This window comes from Chlorocebus sabaeus, chromosome 16, assembly GCF_047675955.1.
Source record: "Chlorocebus sabaeus isolate Y175 chromosome 16, mChlSab1.0.hap1, whole genome shotgun sequence".
NCBI classification, from domain to species: Eukaryota; Metazoa; Chordata; class Mammalia; order Primates; family Cercopithecidae; genus Chlorocebus; species Chlorocebus sabaeus.
The window spans coordinates 79,893,395-79,903,778 of NC_132919.1; the positions used below are offsets into that span (position 1 = coordinate 79,893,395).

Below are 10,384 nucleotides of genomic sequence, written 5' to 3' on the forward strand. Positions count from 1 at the left end.
GGGCAGGTGTGAGGGGTGGGTGAGGGGTGGGTGAGGGGCAGGTGTGAGGGGTGGGTGAGGAGCAGGTGTGAGGGGAGGGTGAGGGGAGGGTGAGGGGAGGGTGAGGGGCAGGTGTGAGGGGTGGGTGAGGGGTGGGTGAGGGGCAGGTGTGAGGGGAGGGTGAGGGGCAGGTGTGAGGGGTGGGTGAGGAGCAGGTGTGAGGAGTGGGTGAGGGGTGGGTGAGGGGAGGGTGAGGGGCAGGTGTGAGGGGTGGGTGAGGGGCAGGTGTGAGGAGTGGGTGAGGGGTGGGTGAGGAGCAGGTGTGAGGAGTGGGTGAGGGGTGGGTGAGGGGAGGGTGAGGGGCAGGTGTGAGGGGTGGGTGAGGGGCAGGTGTGAGGGGTGGGTGAGGGGCAGGTGTGAGGTGTGGGTGTAGGGGTGGGTGAGGGGTGGGTGAGGAGCAGGTGTGAGGGGTGGGTGAGGGGTGGGTGAGGGGTGGGTGAGGAGCAGGTGTGAGGGGTGGGTGAGGGCAGGTGTGAGGGGAGGGTGAGGGGAGGGTGAGGGGAGGGTGAGGGGCAGGTGTGAGGGGTGGGTGAGGGGTGGGTGAGGGGCAGGTGTGAGGGGTGGGTGAGGGGTGGGTGAGGGGCAGGTGTGAGGGGTGGGTGAGGAGCAGGTGTGAGGGGAGGGTGAGGGGAGGGTGAGGGGAGGGTGAGGGGCAGGTGTGAGGGGTGGGTGAGGGGTGGGTGAGGGGCAGGTGTGAGGGGAGGGTGAGGGGCAGGTGTGAGGGGTGGGTGAGGAGCAGGTGTGAGGAGTGGGTGAGGGGTGGGTGAGGGGAGGGTGAGGGGCAGGTGTGAGGGGTGGGTGAGGGGCAGGTGTGAGGAGTGGGTGAGGGGTGGGTGAGGGGTGGGTGAGGGGTGGGTGAGGAGCAGGTGTGAGGGGTGGGTGAGGAGCAGGTGTGAGGGGTGGGTGAGGGGCAGGTGTGAGGGGTGGGTGAGGGGAGGGTGAGGGGTGGGTGAGGGGCAGGTGTGAGGGGTGGGTGAGGGGAGGGTGAGGGGTGGGTGAGGGGTGGGTGAGGGGCAGGTGTGAGGGGTGGGTGAGGGGCAGGTGTGAGGGGAGGGTGAGGGGAGGGTGAGGGGTGGGTGAGGGGTGGGTGAGGGGCAGGTGTGAGGGGTGGGTGAGGGGTGGGTGAGGGGTGGGTGAGGGGAGGGTGAGGGGTGGGTGAGGGGAGGGTGAGGGGTGGGTGAGGGGTGGGTGAGGGGCAGGGTGAGGGGCAGGGTGAGGGGTGGGTGTAGGGTGGGTGAGGGGAGGGTGAGGGGTGGGTGAGGGGTGGGTGAGGGGAGGGTGAGGGGGTGGGTGAGGGGAGGGTGAGGGGTGGGTGAGGGGAGGGTGAGGGGCAGGGTGAGGGGTGGGTGAGGGGAGGGTGAGGGGTGGGTGTAGGGTGTGTGAGGGGAGGGTGAGGGGCCCGCACAAAGGCCCCACCTTTGCTCCCCGCCTGTGTTGCAGGAGGCAATGAAGTGCAGTGTGTGGGGCGCTAGCAGCTCCCCTGGCAGTGGCTGAGGGCTAGTGCTTCTGTCTCCCCCGGTAATGGGCGAATGGTGGCTCCCGTCCCCACGTGGGAGCTGCGCTGGCCAGGGAAGGTCTGGAGAGTCGGGCTGCGTCTCCCCCATGCCTCCGAGAACGAGGAGGAGGCACCTTGCACATCAGGGCAGGGAGGGGAAGCGATCAGGCTGCTCCGGTGAGGTAGGCCTTGTGCTCAGCTTGCTGGTCCCAGTGTGCCCTGGGGTCAGCCTCAGAGGCTGTGTCGCTGGAGTGGAGGTGGGGGGGATGGGGGCATGGGGGGATAGGGAGGCTCCTGAAGGACGCCTGGGTCCGGCCTCCACCTGGACTGGTGGATGTGCTTCTGCTTCTTCTCAAGGGTCAGGGGCCCCCAGGCCTCCTTTCAGGGCTGGAGTGGGGAAGTGCTCCCTTCCCCACCTTCAAGGCTGCAGCGGCAGAGCCCCCGGCGGAGGCCTCGGGAGTATCTGCTGTCTCAGCCACCGGCCCTCCGTGGCTCCTGCTGGATGAGAAATAAACGCAGAAGTCAGAAAAGGAAGCATAGAAACCTTTATTTCTGGTACGGCTGGGTGGCAGACTGGTCTCCGGTCCTCTGCCGGGCTGCCGGGGGTTGGGGGCCTGTTGGTGGGTGGGCCGGCACTGACAGGAGAGGGCTGCGTGCCCAGGCCCATCCCACGGAGAAGCCCTCCTTGGCCACGGTTGGGAGATGCAGCCAAAGGACAGTCAGGCTTCCTCCTCGTGACAGCGGGGCTGGGCAGGGAAGGCTTCCCGGAGGAGGTGTCATTGTCCACTGAGAAGCACCGTGGGGCCTAGCCACTGCCTGTGTGTCTGCTCGGAGCTGGGCAGGGCTGGGCCCTTCAAACTCTGCTGCAGCTGTGGGAGGACAGCGGGGTAGGGGGCGCGGCCGTGTGGGGGGTGTGGCCGGGTGGGGGGCGCGGCCGGGTGGGGGGCATGCTGGGGGTACCACGGGTGGGGTGTGGCCGGGCCCACTGGGTCACTGGTACTGGTTGGGGGAGGACAGCGTGTTGCAGCGGCTGCGGGACATGTCCTCGTACACCACACACGCCGCCGAATTCTTATCCTGCGACGAGCACAGTTTCTTCATCTGAAAGACAGAACCTGCTGTTTCCAACCAGGGGCCAGCGTGGTGTCCTGGACCCCACCCCACTCCGGTCAGCTTTCTCATTTTAACACGAGACCCCCACGGGACTCCTCTGGGCCGGCCCCCAGGTCTCCTGCGCCCCAGGGCTTCCCAGCAGAGCCTTCCCGGGACAGGGCTGGGTCGGACCCCAGGGCGCCACTGAAGAAGGAGAGTGGAAGCGGCTTGGACTGCCCCCCGCAGCCCAGGCCAAGCGGGGCCCCCACTCCAGCCCCAGACAAACAGCAGGGACCGAGGGCAGGGGCCACGGCCTAGACTCTGTGTCTGTCTGAGGCTCCCTTCCCTTCCCACAGCCACACAGCACACGCCCGCACACTCCAACATGCACACACAGTCCTCAGAGCCCCCCCACACTCACACCTGCACATGCGCACACGTGCACACGTGGGCCCAGAGCCTGGGCGCTCCCTCCTCCGCCCACGCACTCCAACATGCACACACAGTCCTCAGAGACCCCCCACACTCACACCTGCACATGCGCACACGTGCACACGTGGGCCCAGAGCCTGGGCGCTCCCTCCTCCGCCCGCGCACTCCAACATGCACACACAGTCCTCAGAGACCCCCCACACTCACACCTGCGCATGCGCACACGTGCACACGCGGGACCAGCACCTGGGCCGCTCCCTCCCCCTCCGGTCGCTTTGGTGCTGGTTTCCCTCCCTCCTTGCCAAGGCCACTTCCACCCTGAGAGCTCCAGGGCCTGCAAAGGAGGCAGCGCGTACTGGGGCTTTCCTCTGGGGCTTTGGCGCCCTCCACACGGCTCTCAGGAGAGGGAAGCATCTGTGGGGGTGCAGGTGGCAGCAGGGGCTCACACTGACCTGCGTCCTCGCCAGCACACAGGCCACCCCCAGGCCCAGCCCGAGGAGGAAGGAGACCACTGCCAGGGCCACAGGGAGGGCAGAGGCTGTCGGCAGGGCAGGGAGGGCAGAGGCTGTCGGCAGGGCAGGGAGGGCAGAGGTTGTCGGCGGGACAGGGAGGGCAGAGCCTGTCGGCGGGGCGTCGGAGCATCTGTGCAATCCTTGGGACTGTTCCTCTGGAAAGGAAGAAGGAAGGAAGGGATTCTCCCAGTGGAGAACCTGTTAGAGCCCCCGGGGTTTGGGGTTCAGGGCAGGGAAAGGCTGTGGAGCGGAGGAGGGGCAGCTATCTAGGAGGCTGCTGGGGGCGGTGGGCTGGGAGCTGGAGCAGTTCAGGCACGTGTAGGAGGGAGGGTCCCCCGACAAGGGCTGGGGGAGCAGAGCCTGGCCAGCAGCCTGGGTTGGGGGGGTGGTCTGGGATCGGCGCATTCCCTACCTGTCACCAGGACCAGGGTACCGGAGCCATAGACATTGATCTCCGTGATGGCCTGGCAGGTGTAGGTGCCAGTGTCCGACGGCTGCAGGTGGTGCATGGTAATAGTCAGGTTGTCCTGGGACCCCGAGAAGTCAATGCGGCCCTGGAACCGTTTGTCCGTAGTGGGCACCACCCCGTCCTCGTAGTAAATGATGTTTTGGGGCTGTGGCCCGAGCTGCCTCAGGTAGATCCCATGCAGGTCCCCGCTGGTGGAGCAGGTGATGTTGACGGAGCCTCCCACGGGGGCAATCGTGCAGTGGGGAGACTGCTGCACCTCTAGGGAGGACCTGGGCTGTCACCACCAGTCGGGCCAGAAGGACAGAGAATGTCCTTCCTGCAGGGGACAGTGCTGGGGACAGTGGGGCCCCGGGACAGCCCAGGGATGACATGTTGCCGCAGACACGGTGCCTGTCGGGGTGTGGAGCAGATCTGGGCACCAGCAGGGGTGTTGTGCTGAGGCACCGTGAGGCCTCTTCCTCCCAAAGCAGCGGCCCTGCCTGGACAGTCCCGGCCACTCCCCAACGGGGTCCACCCTTCGTCCTTCTCTTAAACGAGTCCCCAGACACTGGAGGCCACTCGGCACCCCACCCGCTTCCTGGGGGCTGTGCTGTGGCCCAGGTTGGGGGCGCTGAGCTCACAGGGCAGGGAGAGCTCCGGAGCTGTGGCCATGGAGGATCTGGGAAGCTCTTACCTTGGGCAGCCAGGGCCCCAGGCAGGCCATGAGCCAGCGCCAGGAGGAGGGGCAGCAGCAGGAGCCTCGGGGGCCCAGCCATGTTCCCCACACCCAGCTCTCCCAGCCTGATGAGTGCAGCTGAGCCCCTCTGGGTCTGCAGGACCCCACAGAGAGCAGCACACGGGAGACCGCAGGCGCTCAGAGCTCAGAGAGGGCTTCCTGGAGGCGGTGCCTCAGACCAGGGTAGTGATGTGGGCCCCGTGGGAGGGGCGGCCTCACCTACCCCTCCCCAGCACTGCTTCCCCAAGAGCCGCCCTGAGATCAGGGTGTCCCTGTCCCTCCCCGCCCCTGCAAATCCACAGGGAGGAGGTCAAGGCCTGGGGCTGGGCAGACGAGAGGACGGAGAAGGGAGCCCCTGGCAGGGGACGGGCGACAGGGTCTGGAGGTGAGGGGCAGGGCTGCCCCCCTGCAGCCTGCATGGTCCTCTGGGGTACTTTCTGCTGGAACCCAACTTATGCCCAGAAATTTGGAGTCACCCATGAGTCACCCACACAGTGCACAGGAGCACAGGGCAGGCCAGAATTAGCACCCCCTGGTTTGGCCGTGGGGAAGGAGGCTGGGCCTGTGCCCGTGCCCAGCACTGCAGCCGACCAGCCAACTGTGGGTCTGTGTTCTATGTTCTGGGGATGAGAGGGCTGAGCCGTGGTCCAGGCCTGAGGTTCCCCCACCTCCCTGGGAAGAGTGTATCAGGCCACAGTGCCCAGCTTCAGGGGCTGAGGGAGACCTGTGCCTGACCTCTAACCCCAGGGGGACTGAGTCCTCTGGGACAGGCACTTCTCTGTCCTGATGGCACAATGACAAGCATTGACGTTGGTGCCCAAAGCCAGCAGGTGCAGCACATGAGCAGGAGCGTGTGGACACGCGTGTGTGCAGAGATGGGTGCGTGTGGACACGTGCATGCAGAGACGGGTGCGCGTGACTCCACACGTGCGTGCAGAGATAGGTGCGCATGACTCCACACGTGTGCAGAGACGGGAGCGTGTGGACACGCGTGTGCAGAGATGGGTATGTGTGATTCCACGTATGTGCAGAGACGGGTGCACGTGACTCCACGCGTGTGCAGAGACGGGTGCGTGTTGACGCGTATGTGTGCAGAGACGGGTGCACGTGACTCCACGCGTGTGCAGAGATGGGTGCGTGTGGACGTGTGTGTGCAGAGACGGGAGCGTGTGGACACGCGTGCGCAGAGATGGGTATGCGTGATTCCACGTATGTGCAGAGACGGGTGCGTGTTGACACGTATGTGTGCAGAGACGGGTGCACGTGACTCCACGCGTGTGCAGAGACGGGAGCGTGTGGACACGCGTGCACAGAGATGGGTGTGTGTGATTCCACATCTGTGTGCAGAGACGGGTATGCGTGACTCACACGTGTGCAGAGACATGTGCCCATGACTCACACACAGACTTGCAGCCCTGAGCTGCTTCCCCGGAGTCCCAGCCACAGCAGCCGGTGCGGAGACACTGGGGGGCTGTGGGGTGGTGCAGCTTTTCTGCTGGGCTGAGGGTCCTGCAGGAGCCGGTTTCCCACCCCCAGGCTCTTCATAAACAAGAGACAGAGGATTTGGGGGCAGAATCTTGCCCAGAGGCCCTGGAGCACCCTCGCGAGGCTGTGGCGTGAGGCAGTGGGTAACAGCGCTTTACAGAGCAGCCCCTCCTCTGGCCTTTGCTCCATGCATGCATTGGGTCACCAACGTTCACCGAGCGTCTTTATGCCAGCCTCTGTGCCAGGAGCAGGGGACAGTGTGGACCAGGGGCCCTCCCGCCTGGAGCTGACCTCAGGGAGGCCAGGTGGACAGCCAGCAGGACACGGGGTGTGAGTGTGGCCCTCAAAGGCCAATCCAAGAAGGGGTTGTGGGTGAAACCAACCGGGGCCCCGGGGAACAGCATTCCAGGCAGAGGGATCAGCAGGGCAGAATCCCTGAGGCCAGAATGTGCCCGGTGTGTCTGAGGATAGCATGGGGCCGGATAGGGTTGGGGGAGCAGAGGGAGACACAGACCCCCCACACACCGAGGGGGAAGGCATCGTGAGGACCAGCAGTAAATCCCAGTAGGGAAAACAGAAACAGAGATAAGCCACCAGGAAAAGATGAAAATCCTCAGGGACTCCAGCCCCAGGCTCTCCCCCTGGGTTTCCTGCCCGGGTGTGCAGGGGACATGGCGACCACCGTGTGCCCCACCCACACTACCGAGTTCAAAATGACCTTGAGGCCAGGCGCAGGGGCTCACGCCTGTAATCCCAACACTCTGGGAGGCCAGAGTTGGAGAATCGCTTGAGCCCAGGATGTTGAGCCGCGATCATGCCCCTGCACTCTAGCCTAGGCGGCAGATCTAGACCCTATCTCCAAAAAAAAAAGAAAGAAAAGAAAAAAGAGAAAGAAAACTTTGACTGACCTGAAGACACGCCAATGCTCTTCAGCCTGTGGAGGCAGGTGTGATCCTGTACGGGGGTCCCGGGTGCACGGGGGTCCCGGGCGCTGTGCCCACAGGACATGATCTGACCCAGCAGAGTCCCGAACCCAGCATACGGACGGGAACCTTATTTTAACCTGAGACACAAACGTGCCCCTTCTGGACCCTGGCTACGGCCCTGACCCTCCGGGCGCTGGTTCTGCGAGGTCTCGGTCACTGGGTGACGCTGTGTCCCTGCGGGGTTACAGCTGGCTGGGGGCTCCCCGTGTCTTCATCTTGAGGACACCTTAGGGATGTTTGGGGGCTTAAAGCCACTGAAGACGTTTCTTTCAGATTTTTTTCATTTTAAAAATTGCATTTCCCAGCTACTTGCAGGTTTGTGAGTCGGTTTATTTTCTTCATTTCAGAGATTCAAGTCATGGAACTTTTTCAAAGAACTGAAGGGGGATTCCCAAAGTTATTTTTTTCACCGGATACATATTAAGACGTCAAAGGGCTCCGCCGCAGTGACGAAGACAAAAGCAGGAACAGATGTGGGTCCAAGGAGGCCTGGCAGGTGGGGTGGGCACGAGGGAGCGACTCCCGGGCAGCCAAGAGACTGAGGGATGCCCGTCCAGCCCCGGAGGGCAGTGTCCACCTGACTCCCAGCCCGAGCGGCCACCGCCTCCTCCCGGCCCGGCCTGCGCTGCCCCCTGGCGGTGGGGCCAGGAGCCATCCCAGCCTCTAACCCCCGCACCCCACCTTGGCCCCTGGGGCTCCCGCAGAGGGGCCCCCAAAGCCTGCCATTGATCATAGGCACATGCGGCCAAGGCCCCCTACAGCCCTGAACTGGAGTGTGTCTGAGGTTCCTGCAGCGGCTCCCTCACTTGGGCATGGAGGCTGGACTCAGGCTGGGGTGGCAGAAAGGGAGCCCGGGTCTCTGGGTTTGATGAGGGCGGAGGGAGGGGCATGGGTCCTGGTAGGTCGCGTGCTAGGTGTTCCCATTTTGGAAACTGAGGAAGCAGAGCTTGGAAGACCAGGGGGGTGCAGGGGAAGGGTCTGTACCCGCCCTGGAGTGGGTGACACAGAAGCCCAGCCTGCCACCAGCTCTCCCAGACCCTCCCAAGCAAGCCGGTGTCTGTGCCCTCTGGGTGGGACTAGAGACCCAGGCCCTGCCACCCAAGGTCGGCACTCAGGGCCGGCTCGCTGGTGTCCTCTCTGCCTCATAGGTGGTTATGGGTCTATGGCATCTGGAAACAAGGGTTGGGGGACAGCAGCTCCAGGGCTCCAAGTGCTGAGGGTTTGACCACCAGTGCTGGTGGCCTCGGAGTAGGCTTGGGGTCTGGGGTCCACAGGCCAGGGGAGGCTCTGCTCAGGCCCTGCTGTACTCCCACTCTGAGGGCTGGGGTTCTAGGAAGACCTTCATCTGCGAGGGGAGGAAGGAGATGCCTGCGTGAGCTGCACCCCCCGTGCCCACAGCTCTGCCCTCAGGCGTGCACTCACACTCATGGGCATGCTTGCATGTACACGCACACTCCCACCCCCAGGTACACCCGTGCCCTCACAACACACACCCCTTCCACACACCCCCAGCCCTCACCTTGGTTTTGAGCCTGCTGGAGGTCGAACCCACTTCCCACGGCAAGAGGTTCCCTTGGCTCGGAAACTCCAGGTTCTGTCCCTGATGGAGACCACATGCCCTGCCATGCTGCCCTCCAGGGAGTCCTGGGGATGGTGAGGGTTTGCAGGGAGGGCAGGGCAGGTCTGGGGAACCTGGCTGTGTATTCTTGACCACAGCCAGCTGGGCCCCTAGCGGGGACAGGCTCTCTGGGACCGGTGCTCCCCCAACCCTCTCCTGGAGCCCTGGCAGGTGCAGGACAGTAAGGCTGAGCTCAGCCTGGGGTGGCCCCACCCAAGACCCCCCACCCACACACACTGGGGTGCAGGGCCTCCTACCTCCTGGCGTTGCTGGGAACAGCGGCACCTGTACCAGGCGAACATGACCGTAAGAACCAAGAGGATGAAGACAGCAGTGACCACCACAGGCACAGGCCAGGACCCAGCGTCGGGGGTGGACTGGGGTTCTGCTCCTGAAGGAGGAAGTTCAGCGGTGGACAGGTGGGTTGGGCATCCCCCACCCCTAACCTCCTCCTCCTGCACACCCCCTGGGGTGAGAATGAGCCTCGGAGGACTGCACCACCCTTGCCCAGGAGGTACAGGAGTGGGAGGGAGCCAGGAGGAGAGGGGGCGCACGACCACAGAGGTGGGAGGAGACCCAGGGCATGCATGCCTCGGGCAGCGAGGGAAACATCTACCCCTGGACGTGCGCTGGCCCTGTCCTTCAGGCCTTGGGGCTCTGGGGAAGAGACGCAAGGGCAGGTGAGGGGCCTGCCCTGATGTGGCCCCCACAGGGCCAGGTATCTGAGAAGCCCCACACCTGAGTCCAGGAAGGGCTCACCAGATGCCCTGGGGGTGTGGAGCAAAGCGGAACCCAATTTGGGTGACCCGGCGAGTCAGAGCCGGGTGTGGTGAAGGTGGGAGGGCTGGGAGGGGCCATGGAGGCTCCTGAACTTTGCAGGAAAGGAAGGGGAGGGGTGGGGAGTGGGTCTGGGGACTGGAGGGGTCTGTGGCCGAGCAGTGGTATGGCTGCTCAGGGCCTAGGGAGCAGGTGGGAGGGGCTTGGAGGGCAGCACAGAGGGCCGGGGGTGCTGTGCTGGCCATCACTGCTTTCTGGTTGAACCAAATAAGTAGCTGGCGGTGGCAGCTGTGGGCCCTGAGTCGGGGCAGAAGAGGCAGAGGGAGCAGTGGGCTGGGCGAGTGGGGACATGGGTGGCGGGTGGTCATGCCTGTGCCGGGGGAGCTGAGGCAGAGAGTGGGGCAGTCAGCATCCCCTGAGGGCAGGAGGGGAGGGGTGGGGACAGGGAAGGGTGGGCTGGTCCCAGCCCTGAAGACAGGAGGGGCGAGGGCAGGTGTGGTCTAGGCGCTTGTTGAGGTGAACAGCAGGGGAGCCGGAGATGCGGGGCAGGACCGTGGCGGCCGGGGAGGCCCCTGTTCACGGTCACCGAGGGTGGTGGGCGGGTGATCTTGAGCACCTCTGGGTGACCCCAGTAAAGGGAGGGCAGGTGCCTCGAAGCCGGGCGCTGCGGGTCTGGAGGGCCTCTCAGAGCACAGGCGTTTGGGGTGCAGTTTCCCCGCAAGGCCGGGGTGGGAGTGGCAGGGAGGCGGGGGTGCCTGGGCTTC

General features: G+C 64.9%; 2 protein-coding genes across 4 annotated transcripts in view; both read right to left on the reverse strand.

Moving 5' to 3' along the window:
• Positions 1–2,065: 2,065 nt before the first annotated feature.
• CD7 (CD7 molecule) lies at positions 2,066–5,190 on the reverse strand. Of its 2 annotated transcripts, XM_008013353.3 has the most exons (4): positions 4,713–4,936; positions 3,983–4,297; positions 3,511–3,725; positions 2,066–2,635 (listed from the first exon to the last, which is right to left on the reverse strand). In XM_008013353.3, exons 1-4 carry the CDS (start codon positions 4,792–4,794, stop codon positions 2,525–2,527), a joined length of 723 nt encoding a protein of 240 aa, XP_008011544.2. In that variant the 5' UTR covers positions 4,795–4,936; the 3' UTR covers positions 2,066–2,524. The 2 variants fall into 2 exon arrangements, with proteins under 2 accessions (XP_008011544.2, XP_037848891.2); XM_037992963.2 differs by lacking the exon at positions 2,066–2,635 and having other exon boundaries at positions 2,643–3,725; positions 4,713–5,190.
• Positions 5,191–7,531: 2,341 nt separating this feature from the next.
• SECTM1 (secreted and transmembrane 1) overlaps positions 7,532–10,384 on the reverse strand; it is a 13,152-nt gene continuing 10,299 nt past the window's right edge. The window contains exons 4-6 of one of the 2 annotated variants that reach the window (XM_073005514.1): positions 9,101–9,234; positions 8,745–8,825; positions 7,532–8,570 (exon numbers count right to left, since the gene is read on the reverse strand). In XM_073005514.1, coding sequence (XP_072861615.1) covers positions 8,517–8,570; positions 8,745–8,825; positions 9,101–9,234 — 269 coding nt within the window. In that variant the 3' untranslated portion in view covers positions 7,532–8,516. Of the gene's footprint in view, positions 8,571–8,744; positions 8,870–9,100; positions 9,235–10,384 lie in introns of both variants that reach the window. The other variant, XM_073005515.1, reaches the window with a different exon arrangement.

Bases quoted from the DNA above. Each gene is read 5' to 3' on its own strand.
- CD7 (XM_037992963.2), bottom strand. From the start codon at position 4,794: ATGGCTGGGCCCCCGAGGCTCCTGCTGCTGCCCCTCCTCCTGGCGCTG. The intron at 4,298-4,712 runs GTAAGAGCTTCC...GGTCCTCCCTAG, and splicing joins TGGGGCCCTGGCTGCCCAAG to AGGTGCAGCAGTCTCCCCAC. The intron at 3,726-3,982 runs GTAGGGAATGCG...CTTCCTTTCCAG, and splicing joins TACCCTGGTCCTGGTGACAG to AGGAACAGTCCCAAGGATTG.